Source organism: Carex rostrata, chromosome 12 (assembly GCF_964058835.1).
Source record: "Carex rostrata chromosome 12, lpCarRost1.2, whole genome shotgun sequence".
In the NCBI taxonomy this organism is placed as follows: Eukaryota; Viridiplantae; Streptophyta; class Magnoliopsida; order Poales; family Cyperaceae; genus Carex; species Carex rostrata.
In genome coordinates, this window is record NC_135929.1 from 312,153 (window position 1) to 339,176 (window position 27,024).

At 36.8% G+C, this 27,024-nt stretch overlaps 3 protein-coding genes, 2 long non-coding RNA genes and 1 pseudogene across 5 annotated transcripts in view; 2 read left to right on the forward strand and 4 right to left on the reverse strand.

Annotated features, from left to right (window-relative positions):
• The first annotated feature begins 816 nt into the window (after window positions 1–816).
• On the forward strand, window positions 817–2,694 carry LOC144563018 (uncharacterized). Its single transcript, XR_013514236.1, has 4 exons — window positions 817–1,318; window positions 1,599–1,702; window positions 1,901–1,973; window positions 2,085–2,694. It is a non-coding gene; the product is annotated as an uncharacterized LOC144563018 (long non-coding RNA).
• Window positions 2,695–2,917: 223 nt separating this feature from the next.
• LOC144563460 (kinesin-like protein KIN-13A) lies at window positions 2,918–11,571 on the reverse strand. Its single transcript, XM_078312939.1, has 12 exons — window positions 11,168–11,571; window positions 10,130–10,390; window positions 9,166–9,339; window positions 8,522–8,626; window positions 8,159–8,236; window positions 7,579–7,660; window positions 7,211–7,373; window positions 6,567–6,911; window positions 5,590–5,808; window positions 4,421–5,156; window positions 4,125–4,190; window positions 2,918–3,743 (listed from the first exon to the last, which is right to left on the reverse strand). The coding sequence occupies exons 1-12, from the start codon at window positions 11,297–11,299 to the stop codon at window positions 3,576–3,578; spliced, it is 2,529 nt and encodes an 842-aa protein (XP_078169065.1). The 5' UTR covers window positions 11,300–11,571; the 3' UTR covers window positions 2,918–3,575.
• The window catches only part of LOC144563459 (kinesin-like protein KIN-13A), an 84,656-nt gene continuing 60,549 nt past the window's right edge, over window positions 2,918–27,024 (reverse strand). Inside the window, exon 13 of the transcript XR_013514363.1 lies at window positions 2,918–3,129. The gene's annotated coding sequence lies outside the window, so the exon portion shown is untranslated. The remainder of the gene's footprint in view (window positions 3,130–27,024) is intronic.
• On the forward strand, window positions 12,508–16,326 carry LOC144563464 (uncharacterized). The gene is made up of 3 exons (XR_013514364.1): window positions 12,508–12,925; window positions 14,648–14,756; window positions 16,084–16,326. It is a non-coding gene; the product is annotated as an uncharacterized LOC144563464 (long non-coding RNA).
• LOC144563503 (serine/threonine-protein kinase AFC2-like) lies at window positions 20,146–23,776 on the reverse strand. Its single transcript, XM_078312991.1, has 13 exons — window positions 23,627–23,776; window positions 22,453–22,606; window positions 22,202–22,228; window positions 21,958–22,111; window positions 21,825–21,873; window positions 21,604–21,718; window positions 21,341–21,432; window positions 21,099–21,255; window positions 20,938–21,002; window positions 20,755–20,852; window positions 20,622–20,671; window positions 20,530–20,582; window positions 20,146–20,436 (listed from the first exon to the last, which is right to left on the reverse strand). The coding sequence occupies exons 1-13, from the start codon at window positions 23,726–23,728 to the stop codon at window positions 20,308–20,310; spliced, it is 1,245 nt and encodes a 414-aa protein (XP_078169117.1). The 5' UTR covers window positions 23,729–23,776; the 3' UTR covers window positions 20,146–20,307.
• LOC144563463 (18.1 kDa class I heat shock protein pseudogene) lies at window positions 25,902–26,617 on the reverse strand (annotated as a pseudogene).

A 27,024-nucleotide genomic window follows, 5' to 3' on the forward strand; every position in this document is an offset into this window, starting at 1 on the left:
GGCAGCATGCATGTTATTTTAAACCAACCACTCCGTTGAAGCATACATTTTACGGCCATTTTTATTAATACCTTCCAAAAAACAAAATTTTAAAAATAACCTCGCATCTCGTTTTTTTTTTTCAAATAACCCAACCGCCTGGGTCTGAGGCGGCCCAAAAATCAAACGGACCACCGGGTACACAGGCGGTCCATACACAAGCAGACCGCTCCTTCATGGGGCGGGCCACTATGTCATTTAAATGGGGCCCGTGAAACCCTTCTTCTCTGCTCCCACTCCACACCAAAAAACCAGAGGTGCTTCCACTCTGCACCAAAAAAGAAAAAAAGAAAAGAAGGTGCCGGTCTCCCTCCGCCCCCGCCCCCATCGCCGTTGCTCCGCCGGTGAGGCCATTGCCTCCGCCGCTGCTCCACTCCTCCCTCTCTTCTCTCCTCTCCCTCGCTCAGTGCCAGCACCACCACTGCCACTGCCCTGAGCACGGAGCACCGCCACCGCCACCGCCACTGCACCGAGCTTCTCTCTCGCTTCTCCCTCTCTTGAATGTAAGTTTATATTTTTTCGATTCAATTAGTTCAATCTCCATTCTATTATTAAGCACATTGGGTGTCCGATCCGCCAACGGCTACGATTGAGAGATGAAACTTCGAATTTGATTTCAGCTCTCCAATTACATAATTTGTCTTCTTTTGATTAAATGCATCTCTTTTATCTATAGAGTCTAAATTTAGTTAAAAACATACCATCATGAGTGATATCGCTCTTAAAAGTTATGAAGAAGTACAATCTTTGCTTTGCGTCTTATATATATATATTTTTTTTTTTTTGAAAAAAAAAATAGAAAAGAAAAAAAGCAAATTTGTACCAGTGGCTCTTCAATCTCTTTTAAAACACATAACAAACTATATTGAAAGATTATGATATATTTACTTTGATGAACATTGATCAGCCTATGCTCTACATGTCACACTAGGAGGTTTTAGAATTGCTATCCTGATTTGGACCCACTCTTTTCTAGCATAAAAAATGGACATTATACATTTTTCAATTGCTAAATTGGAGTTATATTGTAGGTTTGCATATGAATGGGGCTTTCTATTGATGTCTTTGTCACCGTAATAAACCGCAAGAGGTATCTATTGGTCCTTGCGGCCAATAATTTTTTTTTTTTTTTTTAACCCTTGCATATGAATTAATCCAGGTATTTGTGCCGATACACAAGGAGGTCCATTGGTGCTTGGCAGTGATAAATGTTAGGGATAGAAAACTACAGTATCTAGATTCTCTCGGTGGTACAGATACCACAGTTCTTAGAACATTGGTACACTCTCTTCCTCTCTTGTCCTCTCTCGTTATTTTTGCTACCATCTTATACATGATTTGGCTGTTGTGGGAAGCAGTGTGCCAGGCTATATTAAGCTGCTTTCTTATGCTTATTTGGCATGTATTGGTACAAGTAAATTCAAGCTGATTAAAGTTGAGTGTGATGTGCATTTCTCTTAACCCAGAATTATGATATATCTTGTTGGTTTGTGATTTGTTTCCAAATTTAGAATGTCCTTTTAATAATTTTGGGATGTCCATTTAATCTTTTTATACAGGCCAGATATTTTGCTGAAGAAGTAAAGGAGAAGAATGCCAAACAAATAGATACTTATTCATGGGATTTTGAAGATTGTCCTGATCTTCCTTTACAAGAGAATGGGTATTTCTCTCCCCATTGCTCTAATAATCAAATGCACTGTTGCTTATACTTTATTTTATAGAACATATACGTGGGCTGATGGCAGCATCTACTGGCAGACATTATGAGCTACTTGAGTTGATATGAACTTGTATTTGGTCTTTTGTATCTTTTTGCCTAGCTATCAAATTTTAATGATTAATATGAAATATCATCCAGGTGGGACTGTGGCATGTTCATGCTGAAGTACATAGATTTTCTAAGCCGGGATTTAAGTCTCTCCTTTTCTCAGGTTAGTGAGGACAGCTTTATTTTCCTCAATTAATTCATTTTAGTTGGGCTTGCGTATGATCATAACACCTTGAAGCAAGTAACAGCTATCAAGTTGATTTTTGTTTCTTAGGAGCACATGGTGTACTTCCGGAAGAGGACAGTGAAGGAGCTTCTGAATCTAAAAGCTGTTTAGAAAGAAACTATTTAGAACTTGCTTTCAAATTTTAAAGCTTGGATGTGCAATGGAAAATCTGGTTGTTGAACGACAAATTGAAAGATTTTAAGGTCATTTGGAAGAAGCCCTAAGAAACTTGGGAGGGGCTAGGAGGACGAAGACGCATTGGGGAAGACCCTTTCCAAATTTACAGATTTGGCTACCATATGTGGTCCTTTTTCCTTTCTGTTTTCTTAAATTGAGAATATATGGAAGTTAAGTTGTAGCATATCATTAGAAGGCACTATTACATGCCTTTGGGATGATGTTAGTGGGGGAGGCATTGGTGTATTCTGAAAATTTTGTTGTGCATAGTAAATGTTTGCCCTTGCATGTGCCTTTCCTGTGTGGTGCTTTGATTTTAGATATGTGCTTATAGTTGTTATACGTGGAATGGAGGGAGTGTCTTTTTAGTTAGTTTGGGAGTTATTTGTTGTACATGTTTTTATTTCTATTTATGTAATTGTAACTTAAATGCACCTGAATAATGCCATGAGCCGGATGGATCTATACTCAAGTTCTAGGACACACTTAATTAGTTGATTGGGAGTCCTTTTAGCACCAAATGCCTTTCCTTTTTATTTGCAAACATGCAGCAATAATATTATGAGAATCTATAATTGCCGTATGGTACAGATACTCAGGATACCTACTTTATGAGAATATACATTATATGAATTTAACTTCACCTAAAAAAGAATCCTACCCGGCAGAACTTGTGTATCAGTATTAGAGTGCATGATTACTGTTAACTGAATATTAGTTTCATCATAATATCTCAAAGACAGTAAATATCTTTTCAAAGCAAAATAAGCATATAAAAGAATACAAGAAATGTTGTATATATGACCCATCAAACACGCCCACCAGCATCCCTTAACAACGCTTTAAACAATAAAAACCCTAAAGCCGAAAAATAAGTTGCCAAGCAAGAATTAGAGCAGCACTAGTTAACCAATCTCTATCAACAATAGAGCACACGATCTAAGCCCAGAAAATCCAAATTCAAATCTTTGTCTAGGGCACTAATAGCATCATAAGCACCCAAATTAATCGAAAATGGCACAATCAAATAAGATGTTGCAAAATGCCACCCAAAGCCAAACCCTGCTTGCTGACATATTTTCACCTAATAAGGTTTGATGCTTTAAGTATCAAAAATACTTTGGACTTCCCAAAATTTTCAAAGTTAATGCTGTTTGGACATCCTAAATAATCTGATTCTGATATACCACCCAAATGAACTTTGTTTTACTTGGTTCATGGCGAACAACCACAAAGCTCCTCCACTGATCAATCTGCAAATCTAGAGTTACTTTGGGTGATTCAAATGCTATTAATTGATCCCTGCCAATTGTTCTCCTCCTAGATTGGTGCCGATGTAAAGAACTACCGGTGAGAAGGTTTTTAAAGAGATAGAATCTCTTGCTCCTTGAGGCGGTGTTGGAAACGAGCCAGGCGGGCTTGCAGACTGACAAGTCCGGCTGCTTTCCGCGACAGAAGGAAGCTTAGCTGAGTTACGTAGCTGTCTATCAGGCTTCCCGGTTGGTCTACTTCTGCCAATAAATTCATCTCCTACAGAAATTAAAAATTAGCTTAGCTGAGTCACGTAGCTGTCTTGATCTTGTATAAAACAAATGCTAAATTTTCTGCCTTTTGATGTCCATAATTACTTTAGAAATAGAACTAGATCAATGGTTTGCATTTCTTGTTTGGAATATAAATTTTAAATAATTAATGGAAAAAAGAGAGTTGTGGTCATGATGGGGCACCAAAAATATAGGCATTGGATCCCTTCCTCTTTAATATTATAAAGTTACTTAAATGTCGCTGTACAACAAATACTGTTGGCAGTCTCATCCCGGGCCAAGTGTTAAATGTCAGTTAATAGTATTTTTGTTACGATATATTTCAAAAGAAAAAGAATTCAGCAACAAAAATAAACATCAGACTTACCTCACGGACAATTTCCATAGTGTTTTCAATGTCTTTTCTGTGAGCAGCTATTAGAGCTTCCTCTTCCTGGAAAATATTAAATTACGATAACATAATATCAAATAATATCTTCAAATTTAAAGTTATACCCATGGCTATTGGGATTTGAGTTATTTCATTTTAACCGTTCAGAGATTTCATGTGCATGCAATTCTACATCAGCTGGTATAAACAATATCAACTTTAGCCGGCACACAATTTTGAAGCAGGGAAATTTACAGTGGGTGATTGATTGGTTATTATTCTCTTTCTTTTACCTCAAGTATTGCATTTATGTCCCCATCATCAGCTGGCACCTCCTTTTCCTGGAACTGCTTTTGCGTTATGTGGGACTGCTTGCCACCTACACCAGCACGTACCGACTCAGGGCCTGGGCCAGCCCCATTATCCCTCTTTGGAAGGTTACTCTGTCTGTCAAGTCTCTCTTCCCTATTATACCCTTTTCTTCTTGGAGGCGACACTTTGGGAACCTTTTCTTCCTCTGCATTGTCTCTCTCAATTGAGTTCTGCACAGGCTGTAATTTGCTCCTTGTCTCTACCCTTTCTCTCTCTACCAAGTTTTGTGCCTGCTGGGGTTTGCTGCTCCTGCTTTCAATAACCCTTTCTCTGTCTACCGTGCTCTGCACTTGCTGGGGCCTGCTGCCTCTTCCTTCAACAAAACGTTCTCTCTCAGCCATGCTAGATGTGCTAGCACCCTTCTCATCCCTTCTATCTCTCTCTTCTCTTCGCTCTCTAGTGGCAATTCCTGTATAGCTTGGTATCATGCTAAAAGAAGTTCTCTCAGGCTCTTGTGAAGAACTTGAGGGAAAATTTGGGAAACTTTCTGCATCTCTTTTAGGTATTTCAGGTGGCTTGAAATCCTGGATGGGGAGAGGAACTGGATCGAAAGGATCATCAGACAGCAGGCCTGTAGCAGTATCCTTGCCAGATGGTATTACTGATGCAGTACCTGAATCCTTCTTTGGATTTCCACTCTTAGAGAGACTCTTCACCCTATAATATAAGCTTAGTTGTTAAATAGAAATAAATGCACACAAACAAAGCAGGCAATGGAACTCGAGAAGCATGAAACTTTCATGGCTCCAATGAACATCAATTTTTATCATAAAATCACAACAAAAATATCACATTTACCTTGAGAAACAAAAAGCACATTATACAAAATCCTCCTTTCTCCTTAATTTTTCAAATATTCCCCTATCTCACCCACAAACCCAACCCCTTAATATATGAAGGGAGGAACAGATCTAGTGTTGACAAGGAAATAGGCCTCGTATTTCTCATTCTACAGGTCAGGAGGTTTGATTGGCAGACCAGTTGGGTCAAACCGACTAATCACTTCGATAAATGTGCCAACTCGATGTATTACCACCCCAGGCACAAACAATAATTCAGGAATTGAGAAATTTGAGAGAACAAATGATACCTGTCAGCGTATCTGAGGGTGTTAAGGGTGTGCTCACAAGAACCAGCATTGGGGGAGATGCAAGAAATCATGACAGTACGTGAGTTGCCCACGAACGAATCTCGAAGCACCTCTGTCAGTTTGCTTCCTCTAAATGGAATATGCAATTGGTCGTTGTCAAGGGCTCTGATGCACTCTTTCAGCGCTAATAGACTTTTGTTTATCTCAGCCCCCTCAATCCTATTATAAAAATATTGCATTTGCACATAATTAATCAAATTTTAGAAGAGATTGCATTTCTTGCGCATTTCATACTTAAAAGTCTACTTTATCATGCTTTCTTACTTCAAATGAAGATTCAATGGAACCCAATTAGTCAAAAAGATATTACACTTTAGGAGCTATTGGGAACATAAGAAGTTATCCTACCAGCTGTTCTCATTATATTCTGCTTTTTAAGAATCCTTGGTATTGGTTACAAAATAATACTAATGTACTAAGAAAATATTATCCAAATTTAAAAAGCAATATTTTAGATACTCCAACAGCCTCATGAATTGGTTAAGACAAGCACTTCTCCCTGATTCTCTTTCGAATTACTATCTTGCCTACAGGGATTTTGGAAAACTGTATTGAAATAAAATTTGAAGAACTTCAGGAGTTTATTGGAGCATGTGTGATATTCTCAATCCTCCATTTATCACATATAATATTGCTAAAGAATGAAAATGATGCAGCTCCAAAAATATTATTGGACATCAGGTTCACTCTTTACAACATGGAAGTGCTCTATATCCCACTTTCAAATTATAATAAATGCCCAACCACTACTCTCCTTCCTCAGTACTTGTTTGAACCTCTAGAGCAATCAAATTTATATGTACTGGACCAGCTGAGCTCCAAAAATTTACATGTTCTCTTTTGTAGGGGCATCTATCATATTTCGAGGTTTTAAACCACAGCTGAATTATATTTCCTAAAGATAAATTTGAACAAACCTAGTCTGACGATCATTATCTGTGGTGTCAGCCCCACGCTCACTCCCAGCAAGGTCAATGAAGCTAATTTTCCCGACAACCTTCCCATTTTTTGGATCGTTGGGATCTGTCATCTTTCTTGACCTCAGGTTGATCTCAGCCGTCGGATCACGGTGCTTCTTGATTGCCAATTGTAGTATAGCATGGGACCTCGAAGACTCCTCGTTTGCCCCTGTGGAACCCGTGCTCCTTGATGCATTCCCTTTTTCTATGTAATCCTTTACAATTTGCACATCAGAGACCTCAAACTCTTGTAGCCCCACAATACACACTTGTTGCCTTCCATCCTCCCTCATCAATAGTTTTCTTTAAGAAGGAAGGTGGACAATGTTAGAATTTCATAATAACATGTGATCTCTGCTTAAGGTATAATACAGTAGAAGGCATCAATTTTTGTTTGCTTTAATTAAAGACAGAAACAGAACTAGTCAGAAAGTACCAATAGAGATTGCCAAAGAAACAAAGAAGATGGAAGTTATAACACAGAAAATACCTTATTTTTGTAAAAAAAAAGCAGCACAAAAACGATGCACTGTTAGGCATATATAGGATAGATTTTTTGCTTACTATGTATGTTTAACAGGATAAGTAGAGACTGAACAAACCTTCTATCACAAAGGAGGTCAAAGAGCTTGCCACCGTAAATCTCAAAATAACTTAGCCAGAGCTTGAAATTTTGATTACGATAGTAAGGCTGGTGCAAAAGACGGACCATATCATGGGCCGCCCTAAGAGGTAGAGGTTGCATTGTGTATGTCTTACCACTACCTACAGAAATTATAAATTCATAATAAATTAATAAACAAAGAGCTCATAATATAGTATTAGGAAAACTACCAAGTATCAATTAAAGAAGGATTCTGCAGTATCTTTCTTCAAACTTGGTACCTGCGGCTATCACCTAGTCTACTGTTAAAGGTAAAGTGGGTCCACATTGGAGTCCAAAAATGACATAGGTTGGTAAAGGACACACCTGTTTGACCATAGGCAAAACAAGTAGCTTTTGTTCGCTCGAAAATGGTTGGTATAATGGGCTCCACTGTCTCACGATACACCTATAGCACAAGATTAATTCTATACAATGTTATAAACAAGATCATGAAATTGAAGGAGGACAGACAGTTAAGTGTGCATACAAAGTAAAAAAGCAAATATCAATACTTAAGGTGAAGAACATGAGTTTTCACACTATTGTATGCATAGAAATTATTTTATATAAAAATACAATATCAGATACCAAAGGTAGAGGTGCAAGTTTTATCTTATTTCTTTCTTTGCTAAAACTACTATTATAAAATTACATTTTCTTTTTTCTTTTTGGTAGGAAGGAATACAAAGATGCACATACATAAATTTGAAACAACGAATACATTTTCCAAAAAGCACATGATATAACCATGCCAAAAAAAAGAGATACTCACAGAAAAAGTAATTTTAGATTTATTTTCTAATATCATAATGCACAGAACTAAGGATATTATTTTTTCCCCATGTTCTTCTTTTTCCTTATCTTTCTTTTTTTTGGGAGGGGGTGTTGGGTGGTGGTGAATTACCTCATCATTGCTGACATCTTCATCAAGGACAGCATCAAAACAAAACTCGTGCTTCTCTACATATGCAGTCAAATCGACCTTTCCAGAGAAAAAGGAACACAATAAGTTAACAAAAGCATATCCATTCAAGTGTTGCAGTCTGAGTCCTCAGTGAAGCCTTACTAATCGAGGATCTTTTATATTTCTTATTTTAGGAATAGCACATTAAATAGGTCCACCAGCTTTCATGTTGCAAATTGCCCAAATGGAACCCAATATGAAAAGGCATGGGAACAATCAAAGTCAAAACTACTAAAAACCAGGTGTCATACTTGTTTTTAGCATCTATGATCATTGAAAGTAAAATGTAAGTCTACGACAAACCTTTAACTTAGGCTCATAAACAGTGAGATACGTATCATCACGCACATCTACAATGTCATCTTCCTTTCGAGATATCTCCTTCTTGTTCAGAGGCCTTTTTCTTACCTAGTCCAACAAAAGTTTCAAAAGAAGAATAGTAATTAAAAAAAAGTCTAATTAAATAAATAGAGAATACTTAAAAGTAAACAGAATTCAGAGGTTACAAAAAATTGATTTTGAATGTTATGCATATAGAAAAAAATATCACAATCCAACAAGACAAAACCCTAATCGTTCTGCTTTGGCGGCAATACATCTAGCTTGGTCCAAGTCTTGTCTATAATTTGCTTAATATAAAGTCATCTTGGTAAGTTAGCACGTTAAAATCCTCCAAGACTCCGGACTCAACTTCAACTACAAGGTTCACATTTAACCAATCTATGAGCTGGATGGTATGTGGTCAAGATTGCCAATCCTACGTGATATGTATTATCAGTATCAATAGGCATTGTCACCCACTAGTACTGGTCATGCCCATACCGATCTCCTTTTTTGAAATTTTTGGCGCCTCTGTAATTGTATTTCAACTTTTTGCTTATTCTTGTGATCTGTATTGTGTCTTGCTTGGGATGAGTAAAATGGTTAACTAGAACATAATAACATACAACGACTTTTATCTTTGCCACATTGCTAGTCTCCTTTAAGATCTCCTTTTCTCCAGTAGTCATAGATCCAGTGCCATCTCCAGTTCCCGGCAGACCACCAAACATGGTATCATCTTCATCATCCATCCCCTTAGGCATGACCGGTGATGGTTCGAACTGCTCCGGCATCACATGCTGCCATAAGAAAAGATTTATAACTATTTTTTTCAGGCTAATGTATAATTAGGTAGATATGATTAAAAGCTATATAAGATGACACCATAAACAGCTACTTGTTCACACTCTTGACCCCAAAAGATATGATTACACATGAAAACAACCACATTTTCTAACGTATTTCTGTGCTACAAACAGGTGTGCCAGGAAATGCTGTCAATACATCCTGCCGGTACCACCATTATTTCTTTCAGCCATTTTCTGAATCACAAAACTTGTCGGGAATTTTGAACACTTTGGTGGTGAATTCTACCGATATTATGTATGGTTCATATTATTGATAAAGAATTGCAATTTCAGGTGAATAAAAGTAACACTGCTTTTTGCTGGGTTTTTTTTTTTCAGTTTTGTTTTTGTTCTGATTCTGATATGTTTAAATTTTAGTTAAATTGCACAATTGCAGGTCGACAGAGGCCCACGGCAGACTAAATGGAGGTTGAAAGCATGCTTAACATCATTGTGAACTTCATTGCAAAACTTGACTGATTTGCATCATATTTGTCAGGTACACAACACCATCGGTGATTCAAAATTAAATCCATGAAAGTTTCTACATGTTAATATATCATGTGAATAAGTAGTGCTTATCTCCAATAATCTAGCCAAGAATACACAGTTTTAGTTTTTTTTTGCTTTTGAATGCTGTGCTCATAATAATATATACAGAAGTAAATTGATGCCAGTACAATTTAAATTTTAAATTGTATTTAGGAGTTCAATTGTTGAATGTTAGAGTTTAACTGGATACCTCAGAGAGAAGTTCAGTATCATCAACAGCATGCAGGTCTAGAAGCCCAGCGCCAAATTCACCTTTTAATTCGGGCGAATAAAAGCTATTGTTATCTACTGAAGAGCTGGTACCGCCAAAACTAGGGTTAGTAGTGGGTATGTACGGCTCAGATCCAGTACCAGTTCCTGTACCAACACCACCTGATTCTCCATTAAAGTTCAGACTCCGTAAGAGTGTGTAAAGCTTTTGCTTCTCTTCTATCGTTTGAGGCCCATATCCCTACAAAGAAAATCAACAGCATACATATTGATAAGTTATAAACAAATAAATATGGAACAGAGAGAATCACCACTGCAATGAATAAAATACTACCTAATACATAACCAACATAAAACATAATCTGCTAACTGCAATACAAACAGTTCACCTTTTTAAACATTTAAGGGACCTTCAATGCTAAGAAAAGGGGCAAGCAGATTGCAAAAACAAATAATTAAAACAGAATTATATAATGCTCTCCTCGAGGAGTAACTAACAGTGCTTCAACTTTTTACATGAACTGGAGGTATACTCCTCTGATGGCTATGCCGAATATTCCTTGGTTTGATCCAAAAAAATTTTAAATGAACTATATGATATATACTGTGCTAAATTTCACTGCAACCATTTTGGGGCTGTGAGAAAAATGTTTTTTTTTCCACAGGTGAGTGTTAAATCTTATTTTCTCCTATCACTTTATAGCAATCATATCTCAAACAATGCTTGGAAAAAAAAATTGGAATAATCAAATTCAATGAACATGCTACCATATAAAATAAAATTGCGTCAACAAAGAAGAGCATGTCATGCATTTTACCAACAACTTCAACATATCATATGGAATCAACAAAAAAAAAGAAAAGATTTAAACTCGGGGAAACTTGAATCTTTAGCAAAATGTGGGCCTTTGGTGCAGCAAATCTGGACACAGTTTAAATACACTAAAATATTCTCCCCTTGGATCAAATCTCTATCCAGCAAGGTGTTTTTTCAACAATTTTGCAGTGAAAGAGAGACCTGTAAGAGAAGACTAGGTAATACACCAGCACGTGGGTCCGACCCTGACCCGGGACCCACAGTGGCGGGACCACCACCAGCAAGAGGAGCGGCGAGGTGCTGAAGCCCGGCCGATTGCAACCACCGCGCCATCACGGCATCTCCACTCCCTTCTCCGGCGGAGGAGGCAGCGCCGCCCCCTCCGCCGTGTCTCTGGGATCTACGTTGGGGCGCCACCCGATTTGAATAAATCCGACCGCGTTTTCTTTCGGATCAAAGATTAGAAATTTGATTTAAAGGTAAGATAATTCAGATCTGTTCGAGAATCGGAGGCGAATAGATCTGGGTTGGAGAAGGAAATGGCAAGCCAACAGAAACCTTAATCATAAATGTTATATTCCAAAATTTTAAAACGTGATTTATTGCTAAACTGATCTTTACACTAAATAAAATTTTCTAACTAAATTAATGACGGATCAGAAATATCTGATTAATCTGAAACGAATCTAAAATTTTGAAATATAAACGACATATGATATTATGTATATTAAAAATATTATTATTATAGACCTAAAATAATTTTTATAACTACCCACGGAAATTCATTACCAGACGTAAGATTAGAAAAGAAGAATAAAAACAAAATAAAATGATATGATTCGTATAAATAAATAAAATATAAGAATTGAATAGATAAATATTTATATAAAGACATACATGATTAATATCGAATCATTCGAGATTATAGTTGAGATTAAACACGAGAAATATTTGAAAACATAATATTATAAAATTGATAAATTTCGATTTATTAAAAATTCTAGAAGTATGACTAAATGAATATTTATATACGTATATATATATATATATATATATATCCTAATCAATTCGAATTTATAAAACAAACTTGATATTTAAATGAGACTTAATGTTAATAAACAAATTTTATTTTTATACTATTTCCTTTGCTTCCCGTCGGAATGAATTCACACCATATGCAACCATATATGAATATTTGTTTCTTTTGAAAAATCTCAACCGTTCATTGTTCATCTTACACGAATCTTGAAGCAACCTCATGCCTTGATCCTTGGAATCATTTGAAAATGAGATTTAAACTCATTTGATAAAACTGTCGGGTCCGCCTGGGAGATTTTCTCCCCGTCTCCTTCTTCTCTGTTTCGCGCAAGAAGGGAGAAACCCTCCTTGTCTCTCTTCTCTCGCTGCAGCCCTAGCCCACTCTCCCTCTCCTTCCGCTGACAGCCCGACCCCACCTATGACTTTGATTCTCCTTCATGGAGAAGGCAGCGGCGAGAAATCCCTCCTATTTTGAGTTGGTTGTTGTGTCGTTTCGCTTGTCAGAGGCCTTGTACGGGCGACACTCCGTTCACCTGCTCTTGGTGACTTTCGTGCCTTGGCGTGCCTACCCTGTCAGAGGGCTTGGCCGTACCCCTCTATTGCTGCCTTGCTTGGGTATAAGTCCCTCTGTCTCTCTCTCGTGTGGTTTGCCTTTTCTCTTTCCCTCATGTGTTGAGATTTCTGCCTTGCTCCCCCTATTTCGCCTTTCCCTCTAATTTTCTTGAGAATCTGAAAACCCTAAAAATTTGAGGGTTTTCCATTGATTGATTTGAGTGGTTCTTGTTACTCGTGGTGTTGTTTTCCTGGTCTCTAGAGGTGCTGGATTCTCGTTAATTCATCGGACTTGCAAAGCCGTGACGTGAGACCAACTCTTAGAACTGGCTTTCTCGTAACTACCTCCTGCCCGATCGCTCTCTCCCGGTTAGTCTAGCACCTCTTAATTCCCTCTCTTGGTTGTGTGATTGAATTGCTAGTCGGCTCGGGTTGTTGATTTTCCCGGCCGACCCGTGGAATGATTGAGGCCGGTACACCCTTGAATTGTTGTTGTGACGTTGTGCTCCTATATCTATGTTGGTACCGGCCTTTTTATGGAAATTGAGAATTGTTGAATCGTGCCGCTTTGCGGTGAATTTTTGCCTCGTGTTGCCTTTTTCTGATCCGAATTGGGTGACCCATCTCTGTTTTCTGCTTCCTTGTTGTTGTCTCTGGTTTGCTTGACTGGTAGTGTACCAGTACCTGTTCTGGTACTGTCTCAGTGAAATCTCTGTTTTCTGCTTCCTTGTTGTGGGTTATGGTTTGCTTGATTGGTACCATGCCAGTACCTGTTCTGATACCTGCCTCGGGGTTGGCCTTGTTACTTGACTGTGATGATTTTTGTTATGGTTCTGTGTTGATACCAGTATTTGACCTGACAGGGACCTTAATGCAAAATAAATTTATTAGAGGTCTGAATTGTAATTATAAGGGCCTAAACGTAAATGTGAATTGTTTTTGAAATTGGAGGCCGGCCTCTATGTATGCATTTTAACAATTAGGCCTTTAAGATGAATTTGGCTCTTGATAACATGAAATTTAATTGATTATGCGTAGATTGAATAAGTGGGACCAATCATAAAATACAAGAGAAGTGAAAATAAAAAGGAATTGAAATTTCGGTTTTGACATGGGAAATAAAATTACGGGATTTGGTTTAAAAGCCAAAAATGCATAATTGTTGGATTAAAAGTGCGGCTTTAAAATTTAGGTTTTGATAAAGAATCAAATAAAATCGGACACTTAATTAAACCAAATTAAAACACCCAACACATTAAACTAAAATAAAAGTTTTATAAAAAGTTTTTAAAGTTAAAATAATTCTTTTAAACATTTTTCGAACTTGTACAAAAATTCGTTGCTAATTAATAAAGAACAATTAATTAGCAACGAAAAATATTCGTTATGGATTTAGATTTGAAACGGCTAAATTAAATGTAGAAATTAAATTAGTTATAAAAATAATGAACTGCGCGACTTAGGAATAAATTAATTAGAAACACGTAAACTAATTAAGGGTTCCGTTTTTAATTTTATAAAATGAATTATACATCTAAAATATAATATAGCCTAACTATATCAAAATGGATTATAAATTTCGCAATAATCATATAATTAATATATTTTATTAAATTATTTGCCTTAGGGATTTTAATTATAAATTAACTTTCGAAACCGAATTTCGACCCATTTAAAGTCAACTATAGTCCATTTAAAATAAATCGAGTAAGTAGGAAATTAAAATATATTAGTTAAGTAAAACACGTGAAATTTACCATAGCTCTCGAATAATTATTTAATTGCGAATAATTCAACATTTAAAATTCTACAAGTAATATATCTTCAAATTAAATTATTAAAAATATAAATTAATTTAGATCAAAGTGAATGATCAATATCTGACGAACATATAAAGAAATTAAGATTAATTCTAAGTTCGATGACATGAAATTAAATAATTAATATATGCCTAATCGGATCAGCCAGACTGACTAAACCGGTAATTTTATAAAGCCGAAATAATCAAGAATTTGACTTGCACATTAATTGGGATGAGGGTTAGAATAAAATTAGCGTAGATTTTAATTAGTTTAAATTACGTGATCACAGATCAGTCAACTTCGTACGAGTCCGACTCGTGGGCCGATCCGACTGACCCGCAGTTCAGAGCATACGCGGAGCACGCTGATTATTAGCGACAGAGACTCCAGCCCTACAGGTGTGGGATATCTGAATTATTTTCTTTCGTGGGCGTACTCTTACCAGTCGATCCATCTGACCTGACATTCGCACTTTATTTTAAGTAGTTGCATTAAAACTGTAGAGCATGTTTATCCTTTTCTGCACTATAGGTAGAATTGCATAAGCCCCGAAAAACCTGAATTTACTGTAATGTAGGAGTAGAGTAATTAAATAATATTATATTTATATTATTAGAATATTAGGATACTAGTTTGTCTTCTTCTCGTGGAGACAATATATTATTATTATGTTACGTGCATACGCATGCATTGGTGAGAGCTGAGCAGAGCCGAGTGACTTCGTTCCGTCTTGGTGTCACTTGGCATGGGACGGCCCGACAGCCACTGAGCTGAGGGTCACTTGATCCTTGGATGGCTTTAGGATTTATATTATATGTATGAACTTGATTATGTATCATTTTCGATCATTTTACTATTTGACGTGAGCAGTTCCGGACTCGAGTTCTGTGGCACGATACGATTCGGGATTTATTCCTTCCCTACATTAGGAGCTACTTTTCCTAGAACGGGATTTCAAGCCGGGTAGTGTTGGGTAGAATCTTGTACGGGGTTCCAGCACCGGTTTGGGTAGAATCCAAAACGGGATTCCAAGCCGGGTAGTGTTGGGTAGAATCTTGTGCGAGGTTCCAGCACCGGTTTGGGTAGAATCCATGTGTGGTGTCCTATTGGTCTGGCCGGACGGTAGAGTTCTCTCCTGCTCATGAGGGAAGAGATTAACTTTTTACGACCTGCATTGTATGATTTCTCCTATTGGATATGTTTGGGTGATGAATCGTTAGGCGAGATGACACATTGGAATTGATATAACCATCGGCTAGTGTGCTATTATCTTGTGGAGCAATGCTCGATGTCACTAGGCAACGTGTATCATTGCACTCTGATCACAGTCCTTGGATTATATCGTTTGGATCTTTTTGATCCTATTGGCACGGCACGGGGTGATTACCTTATCCATATTATTATTATTATTATTATTATTATTGTATTTGGGCACACAGTGCAAGGAGTACTGGATTCCGACTTGATTTATATCCGATATTTCACCTTGATTTTATTTTGGGTTTATTTCGCATGTTGGCATAATAGAATAATCGCATCATGGCATCATTCAAAAGTATTGTAAATTCTATTAGCTATTAATATAGGTTCACACATGTGCATATTTTAAATGTATTCATTTTATAAATAAAAGTGTTTTGACCGTAGAGGATCCCTGAGGGGATAATTCTGGGTCACATACTGGGCGATTCGTCGCTCACCCACAAGTTGTTTCGTGGGTTTTAGGTACAGGTTCTGGCGGTCCGCAGCAGGAGATGTCAGGAGCTGTTCCCGAGGGCCACACCACTTGACCTAGTTAGGATTATGCTTTTGATTAGGTTTACGAGTCCCGTATTTTGTGTGTTATATATACGGGCTCGATAGATCATGTATCCCCTTCTATAGATGGTGTGATTTGGATCCGAGATGGATCGAATTATATGTTATGTATGTGTATGTTTATTTATTTGCTATGTGACTGATGCTTGATATTTATATTATTTTGCTTTCGCTGCTGTTTGATTTATTATTGATGATTAGCCTTGCGTGCTTAATGATTAATTAAGCACGAGGCGAGGTTGATCACACCTTAATCCAGAATTCCTGGTTTGGGGTGTGACAATAAAAACACTAGCGTAGCGTGCGATCGATGAGAGAGAAAGACAATGGTAGCTATGTAGTCTATTCTCCTTCGTTCTCTGATTCGGGCTCTCTTTTGTTGGTGCGAGTGCGAGTGCGAGGAGAGAAGCGACTGCTCCTACAGATTACAGAGCACTGAGGTTAGTCCAGTACTAGTTTCACTGACCGGTGGATCCCCCGTCTTAGCTCTCTATAAAGTGGGCTCATGATTTAAGATTAATGTATTGGTAGAGATAATAAGAAAATTGGCTGAACTGGGGCTATTCATGTACTCCTTGGACCGTAACTTCGAGATGCACACTACTACTCCCTGAAATGTGGGTTCCTGTCGCGAGGTTTGTCCCGTCGGAGGCTCGAAGCGGGTGAGCACTGAACAGGCGCTTCCACCTTTCATTTGAACCCATCACCTCAAGATTCGTGCTAATTATTGTTGCACGAAATTTGCTTAATGATTTGCGTTGTAAGCACTGAACATCAATGAAGTCTCTGTTACAATCGCCGACATGTCCATACCACAATTAAAGAGGAAACCCTCGGCCTCGGGACCCTGCACCATTCACTCGGAACAGAAAATGAATCACAGAAATTGTAACAGAGAAACTCAACTTGGAAGCTAACTAGGCAACGCCGGATGTCAGTAGTCTACGGTTGGTCAGAATGAAACTCTCCCCTGAACTAATGGGTCGGGTAATACTACTGCGTTTAAGACGGGGCTATACGGATAGTTCGCAACTCGCTAAATTTTTTGTTCATTAAACAACTCGAGTTATGTAAAATTGGGTCGCATTCAGAGTGAATTTAGAATTTTAGTCAAAAATAGATACAAAATAGTATAAATTTCGTTAAAAATATTAAAAGTTATAATTAATAGTACTTTTACATATAAAAACAATAAATATAGTAATTATCTATCTAATTAAGTCAAATCGATGACACTAACTACCACTACAAGTCTGTATATTTTTAAAAAATTACATAATTATTTTATTATCAATATTATTAAACAAATCTTTCTATATAAGTAATCAAACAATCATTCAAATGTTGGTCTCCCATGTTATTTCTTGATTAGTTTTACATCACATTCATTGTTGAAAATATCCTTTTAACATTAATAGTAACCACCGGCAATATCAAAGAAAAGAAAGAGTTGAGAAAATCCGAGAAGGGAAAGAGTAGAGGAAGAGTCAGGGTTGGAAAAAGAATATGAGAAGAGTCAGGACGGGGGGCAGCTTGGACAAAATGAGGGATGGCGACACAAATTGTCTTTTTTTTTTTTCTCTTCTTTGTCAGCGGCAGTGCTACATGCAAATTGTAACAAATCATAGCGGAGTAGCATACCTCCTTTTCTTCTAGAGAATCAACGATTCTTTTGAGTGGAGCAGTGCACTGTATCGAGACTTTTTTTTTTCATGAATCAGTCTAGGCTAACTTTCTATTCCACGCGATTTTCTTCTGCTACACATTGAACTAAATCCAAGAGTAACCCTTATTTCTACTCAGGAATAGGCACAGGTATAAAATGCCACTCAATCTAATTTTTTTTTTTCAAATTCAAGGATAAATACTTGCCTACTCCTAACCCTCTTCAGATTTCCCAATGACCACATCCAATCCCAATTGAACCCAAGTCACCCATCCTGTTTCCAGATTGTTGAGTCTTAAAAAATTCAACTATGTATTGTTTATGGTTTCGGTACATCTATTTAACTTACTGAGTTACGAGTCAACTCGAGCTGAGAACGAGTTAAGTTTCAATCGTACCTTTCCAACTTAAATTAACTCGTACATTAACTTAATATAACCATACTCGCTAGAACTTGGTTCATTAGCCGGCTTACTAGGTCCAATTGGAATGATACAACGAGTTGAAGATTACAAATCCTCTGTGGTGATGGCGATCTTTTCTCTCTTCCCCAGCTCTGAAGAGAAAACTTAACTCCTCACCCACCAACGATACTACTCCATCAACCTGACCATTCTACTTGTTTTCTTTTCACAACTGTCTCTACCTGCACAACTACTTCTGTTACCACTAAGGAAGCATGATGCCGCCTTTTCCAATGACCACCCAACACGCAGACAGAGAGTGTACGTATCTTGATTGCAGGGATGACCTACACCAACAAATGGCCGAGGACCTTGGCTGGTCAGTCATGGTCACCGCCTTGGGAGATAACATAAATGGTGGGGGATCGCTGCATGCTATCGGGCACTTTCTGGGTGAACATTTTGGTGGAAGTTTCACCCATTACCCCTTCATCCGCAAAACAAAAAATGATTACATTTTCTACCTGTCTCATGGTACTGCACTTAGGGGTGTAAACGGACATCTGATTTCGTCTGAGTCCGAATCCGAATTCAATTCTTATATGCATCCGAGACTTTGTATCAAAAATTATAACGGGTATCTTAAGATTTTTAACTATCTGTATCCGACCGTTTACGTCCCTATACCACAATAAATGTACTCTATGCTCTTAAATTATATATACATGCCAATGATTTATTAAACTGCATATACATATATTCTTATAAACAATATAACATTATGACATAATTAATAACTAATATTTTAATAATATAACGAGGAGGGATCAAGTTACAACAATTTTTGAGTTACAACAAGTTACAACAACCATTTTCTACATTTTTAAAGTCCAAATCGTCGATCCAAACCGTTAGATGTGATCTCCACAATAAAATGCGCTTGGAGACCAAATTTTATATTTTTTGGAAATTTTTTACTATTTATTAAGATGGGTACAAAATTCAATGGTCTGAATTTGACTAGTTTTTGTACCCATCTTAATAAATAGTAAAAAAATTTCAAAAAATGTAAAATTTGGTCTCCAAGCACATTTTATTGTAGAGATCACATCTAACGGGTTGGATCGATGATTTGAACTTTGAAAATGTAGAAAATGGTTGTTGTAACTCAAAAATTGTTGTAACTTGATCCCTCCTCTAATATAATATATATTTTGTAACCAACAAATTTATTATAAAAATATTATATCTAATTTTTAAATAAAAAAATTATATTTAGATGTTATTCTTTACTAGAATGTACATTAGTAATATATTTTTAATTATCCAAATTATATTTGTATCCGTCTAATATCTGATTCGTATTATCCGTTTAATATCCAATCCGTATCCAAGACTATTCATGTCTGTATCTATATCCGAAAAATTATAACAGATAAGAATACGATTTGACCACTATCCGATCCTTATCCAACCGTTTACACCCCTAACTGGACTGTTCAAATAACTTGTTCTGATTCTATTGCAAAATGCTATAATTGTTGCTGACGGTAAGGAATATAATATTTCGATTGGTTGCTACCTGATGATTGGACTTAAAAAATTTATATCACATACACAAAAATTCTCAAATTACTACTGGTTTTCAAAAAGGCACCTCCATATTTCCATATTTTTTACATTCATCATATGGTATATGTCTATAATGTTTAACATTTTTTAAAATTATTGCTCATATTGAAAAACGAAAATTGAGAAACTTACAAGTTGTAGTACTGTCTTAGACCTTACAACTGAACACAAACTGGCAGCTACACCATGTATATTCATATGGTATATGTTTATAATGTTTTATATTATTGAAAAAAGAAAATTGAGAAACTTATAAGTTGTAGTACTGTCTTAGACCTTTACAAATGAACACAAACTGGCAGCTACACCATGTTAAGCATGCAAAATAACTCCAAAAGAGCTGAAAAAACAGCAAGTACTTTCATAAGACTACTTAACATTTGGATACTGTCCAGGATTACAACTTCCTACTACAAGTCTATAACCACCTCAGGTAAAGAAAGGATGACGAAGAGCCTCCTGGGCAGAAAGCCTATCTGATGGGTCATATCTGAGAAGCCCATTAAGAAGGTCAATGAGATCATCAGCAAAGTGGTCTACATTTTCCCTTACCAGATCCTGTCAAAAAGAAATAACACACCAATGTAAGATACTGACCGCATCAGAAAACCAATATCAAACTCAAAAAATTGAAATAGAAGTGCACCATACCTTAAGGTAAGGGACATTCAAAACAGCTTTCATGCTTTTCAGTGACCTGCAACCTTTGGGCCAGTTCAGCCTTCCTTTTCTCACAATGCAACTTTTGGGCCAGGTCAGCCTTCCTTTTCTCACAAGCTTCTCAGCGTGTCGACTGCAACAGGTAAAAAAGGCACATCAAACTGACTATCAGATCACTACTTAGAATGAGCCTAAAAGAGAGGTAAAGGTTCTTACTCTGCTCTTGTCAGCATGTGACTAGGCAAGGGTCCCAAGGCTTTCTCCATCATAGCCAAGTGTTCTAAATCTTCATCTGTTTCAAATAACACATCCCCCTGAAAAACAATACTACCATTTTCAGAAGTTGTTAACGAGTCATGTGTCTAACAGATTAAATAAGACTTTCTATTAGGACAATACCGAGCAAAGTTCAACTATGATGCACCCCACACTCCAAATATCACATGGGTAGCTCCAGCCATGCCCTGAGGGAACGACAAGAAACAACAAGTTAAAACATAATGAAAGCAGCACAACAACAATGAAGAAAACAATAGCCAGTAACAATAAGGATTACTTACCAAGAATAACCTCAGGCGCCCGATAATACCGTGTGGATACAACACAAGTATTTTGTGGGCTGTCAACTGTAGTGCCACCAAAATCAATAACCTTGATAGAACTCGACTTTGGCAGGCGCATGTAATAAGATCCTTCCTTTGGAGACTCTGATGTTACCTATAAGTGTACACTACAGGTTAAACACCTCATTTATAAAATACAAAGCAACTACATGCAACAACAAAGACAAATGTCACAATACTTTGTAGTCGGGGACTTTAATGTACTCCGGCGAAACAAGTAGTACATTCTCAAGTTTTAAATCAGTGTGAATGAGACGCAAATCATGCAAGACTGCAAGGAAGCAAATAGCATTAACTAATGAATAAAAGATAAAACATGATTATCACTTATAGCCTTTATATTATTTCAACTCCCAGGAAAAAATTTCTCTGTTAACTGCACATTATTAATAATAAAATATTGATAACAATGTGCAAATAGGTAGTAGTAATGTCTACACACATGCTACACTTTCCAGGAGTTGTCTGGCAAACTCACGGACTAGATTAATGGGGAACCCGCGGTAATTATTATCTCGAAGAAAATCGAACAAACTGGGCCCCAACTTCTCAAACATCTGTTAAACCATCCATGTTGAATTTGATTTGTCATTAAAACCAACCCAAGCTAATTTTTTTTTTTTTTTGAAAAAAGGCAATAGTCATAATTTATCACGAGCTTACAATACAGATATGATTACGGTACTCGAACCAGTTCCTTACTTGCACACAGCTGCAAAACACAGCATCTAATCCATGAAAAACAAACAGAAATATAATCAAAGATTGATAGGCATGCATGTACTGAGAGACATACCGGGATCTAGCTGTCTCACACTTGCCAAGCTGTTGAAGGATATCAATCTCAATCCTTGCATCATCCATATACTTTTTTATGCTGCGAATAATTTTGATAGCTACCATCTCTTTGCTTTCTCTGTCCCAACATTCTAGCACCTGACCAAAAGTACCTACCACACCCAAAAAAACATGCATCAAACAATTGATTGATTACCTGATTATTTCCCAGTAATTTTGACTGATAAGCCAGTCAAACTTACCTTCACCCATTTTTCTATGGATTTTGTCTGAAAAATATAGAGGAAACATAAGTTAGAAAGGGAGCAGACTGATGTTCACAGTAAGTAGGTAACATTAGACCCTCCAAATTTCAGATTTGAAACTACTGGAATACTATATCTTCCACAAATATTAAATGAAAAGTACATTAAGCCATTATTTTGCTACACGCAAGAATCACTGACAAGTAAATAAAAAACTGTGAGTAACAAATTTTTAAAAGTGTAATTACAGCGTGAGGTCAGGTTCTCGCCGACAGCAAAAACATAACGTCCATCTTTATCATCCTCTCTCAATGGAGGAGAGGAGAATCCAACTATTTCCTTGTCAGGCTTAAGTTCTGGCACAGCACCAGCTTCTTGGGCACAGCATAAACCCAATGGAGCCTACGCAGAACCATACAGTTTACTTCTTCTAGATCTTAAACAGTAGTTATTTTCACAAACAGAGTGGCAACTTTTAACCTTATTATTATTATTATGAGTTGGTTAATATTTATCAATTCGCATAAAACTTTGAGATTTCCCTCCAAAGAACTTTAATATATAGGATTGTTTACCTTCACCCAAATAAAGAACCTGACCCGCCTTAGACCTACTGGGACCCAACCATACATGGATCCAGTTTGGTACAAGATTTTACAGACCCAAACAATATAATTCAACAAAAGGGTTGAACATTGATTGCAATACCCATGAACAGATGCAACCTAGAATGGAACTAATATTACACGGGTCATATTTTGGACTCCAACACTATTTTGGTACGGATCTTGACATGGTAGTACCCAGACCTACCACCAGACCCGATGGCACCTCTAGTAACATCATCTGACCATAATTTGATTAGCTGGAGAATTCAATTCCATTAAAAAATATTAGTTGAGAAATAGAAAAGAGAACATCTAAAACAATAAAAGATGCGAGGAAAGTTGATCTACACAAGAAAGGAAGCTTCATCAATCCTGTTACTTAATGTATATTGTTTGACATAACATTTTTCCCTTTTCCTGAAATTCTTTGTTTAACACTCTAGAGTATCGTTACTATTGTTTAGAGCCACCGAGTACACCCACATATTTTTACAAAATAGTTTAGTTTGAACAGATCTAACAAACAATATTCAATTCTTAGATGTATCTCACAAATTTCCTTCCACCTATTACCTAAAGAAAATCAAGAAAATAAGCACCTTACTTATTCTAAGAAAAAACAAAACTTTAGCTGTAAAATTAGGTGTATACTACACCTGGTGGATAAATGACACATAAGATACAATCAGAAAGAAAATTTCGAAGATTATCTAAATAAAAAGTACAAGTACAACACTCACAAAACCCAAGATAAGTTGAAGAACCACACGATCTTGCATAAACAATCCGAGAAAGAAGAGAAAACGAATCATACCGTGAGATTCTCCGGCAAGACATCCCATACCCGTCTCTGACGCTTGCTCGGACGTTGATCGACGATGCCCTTGCCCTGAGGTGATTGCGCCAAGCACTCCATTGATGGTTCTATCAAAAGGCAGCGCTCGAAATGAGCAGAGAAGAGGAGAGGAGATAGAATTCTTGGGTGAGAGAAAAAAAAGGAAAGGAGCTGATCAACGCGAAGCGGTGCACCGTGCACGACACGAGGCCTCTATTTCCTTCTTCCCTTTTTGTTTTGTTTTTTGTTTTGTTTTTTGTTTCAAACTTTGAGTGTTTTTCTAAAAAAAGTCTCAACTGTTGAAATACGTTTTGCACGAATCTCGAAGCACAAATAATGCTGGTCCCCATACTGATACTAATCCCCGAATAGAGTCAATAGACACCGTACACGTTGGTCACGCAAAAGTTGAGATGAGATAGCTCAGAGGATAAACACTCCCATAGTGGATGAATTAGTCTGCAACTAGGACCGAGTTCGTTCTTTTAGTTTGCAATTCTTTTCATAAAAAAAAAATAAAAGTTCTCAATTCCAATTTCTGTATTGGACCTTATCGTATCGCAGATCAGAAAAGCTAAATTAAATCAGAATGAAGGACGGGGACGCAGACAAAGAAAAATGGATCTAATATGTTGAAAATGTGACGTGACATTCATCTGATATACATACATAATATCAAAAATGTTGAAAATGTGACGTCACGTTCGATATGTACAATATCAAAATTATTATCTGTCACGTGACTAGGACTGACAAAAAAGCTCGTAGCTTATGGCCCGTTTGGTATTCGACCGTAACTCGATCGGTAACAGCTCGTTCGTTAGTGGATCGAGTTAAAATTAGCTCGCTCGCTACATACTCGAGCCAGAATTAATGAGTTTGAGTTTGGCCTCGAGCCAGCTCGGTCGTTAACAAGCTATTTAATATACATAGTTTAATAGTTTAATCGGATCTATTCACTTCAGATTGGAGATATTATGGTCTATGAATGTTATAGCTAATGTTATGACAATTGCACTTTGGACTGTGTTTAAGTTGATTGGTAATTTTGTATGGAATATGTGTGAATTAATTATAAGCAATTAAGTTAATTTGTATGAATTTGTTTGATTTGGTATGCATGAATTATTATGTGAATATGTTTGCATGACTTTAGGATTTTGATATATTTGTATGTATGAATTTAGCTATAAAGTTAATTTATGGTAGTTGATTTGCTTAATTACAATTGAAATTAAGAGTATTCCTCAGTAATTAGTCATATAAATATTATTTTGTTTTAGCCATGATTGATAAGATGTGTTATGAAAATTTAAGATATAGCAGGAAAAAAAAAATACAAATTTATAAATCTGCCAAGCTAGTAATGAGCTAACTCGACTCGCTCGGACAAGTCATGAGTCGGTTTTGAGCAATAGTTTTAGCTCGGGACCTAAAATTCAAACTTGCTCGCTCAACTTGATACACCAACAAGCCGAGTATGAATGTGACCTAACTCGCTCTTTAACAGCTCGTTGCCACTCCTAGACGTGACCAAACATTATGAAAATAATAGAAAAATGATTGAAGATAATCATATCACGTGAATAATCATGTTACATTTAATTACGCCGTAAATCATATATAATTGGTCACGCTTAATTAATTGTTTTATATTCTAAGTTTGTTTATAGAAAATAAAAATAAAAAAATGATGCGGAAAATTAAGAAAATATTGTAAAATAAATTAAAATTGAAGAAATAATACTGGAAAAAAATTGATTATGTAACGTGTGACGTGATGTGTTATAATATGTCATTTTCGTTCGAGGAGAAAATACTTAGGGATGGATCCAGAATTTTTAAATTAGATTCAAACTCATTAGCTAGTTGAGTACTAGATAAAAAAATTCTTCTTATAATTTTCAATAATCTACATTCTAATTTTTAATATTGTGACTTCTATTTTTAATATCAATCGTAAATATTTTAATCTTTGAGAGGGGCAAAAGAATTTCCAAAAAAAGACAAAATTAGTCGGAACATGTATATCTCTATAAAATTTCAAAATCTAAGGAAGGAAGGTAGTTGTCCCCCTAACTGCACACGAGTCCCATCATATGACATAACATACCGAGACATTTTTGTAATGAAACTAACGACATCATTAATTTCTTTGCAATTTGGTCTAGTAAATTGATTTCAATGATAATCCACCTTCTATTCTTACTTATTATTGGCTAATTCTTTGTATTACCAGGTTAATTCATTTTGATGTGGCGTACGTGTGATAGAATTGAAGCAAGGAAGGAACATCTACGCTTCCAACAGTAAGGAACATAACAGCTAGCAGATTCAAGAAGCATTACATTACATTACATTACATTACATTAAGCCCAATGCCAGTGACAGTGACAGTGACAGTACTAGTCAACATTCTGTTACGTTTTCTGTGGCTTCTTTGATTTTATCCATCTTGACATTCTCAGACAGCCTGAACCGCCTCCTTGAGCATCCTCGATCTCAATAGATTTGGCCTCAGGCTTCTTTACCTCCTTCTTTGGCACAGTAACTACATGTCAGCACGCCGCTCTCCATGGCAGAACCTAATTGATTTCCATCCATCTTCGCATTCTCTAGCAACCTCAACCTCCTCATGAACTTCCCGCTGCAACGCTCTAGCTACTAGGTGCCACGTCTCAGTCTTCTCCTCGTTCTCACCAGTGCGCTCCCAGCTGATCATGATCTGGAGTACGTACGTTACCTTCCGCTTCAACCTTGATCTCTTCTTTCTTCATTCCTGGAAGATCTGCTTTGAGCACATGGGCTTCAGGAGTTTCCTTCCAGTCCATGCGAGCCATGGTGGAGGAGGAAGAGGGGTGGAGGAGGAAGAGGGTCAAGGAAGCTGCGGGTGAAAGGGAAGCCATGGAATGGGTCCCACAGGTCGAGAGAGAAGGGGTCTAAAACGCTGCTGCTCCTGGTGATGGACATTGCTGTGATATGTGATCGATCGTTAGTTATTTTATTAGATGGTGAGATGAAGAAATCGAGATCAGTGTAACATAAGTTTATAGGTTGATTTAATTTTTGTTTTTTTTTTGCTGAGACGAATGCTAAATTATATATCATGGTGAATTTATAGAGAGCGGAGAAGTATCAAGTAATGAGGCGCTGGCCCTACCTGCTTCTTTGATTTTTGGGCTTCATGACCCGTAATTTGCTCTTTTCGATTACAATAGGTCCAAATCCAAGTTCACAAATTAAGTAGAACTTAAAATCGTCAGGGTGTGTCAGTTAGGGTGTAAACGGTTGGATACAGATTGGATAGTGGTTTTATCATATCTGTATTCGTTATAATTTTTTAAATACGGATACGGATAGTCTCGGATATAAATACG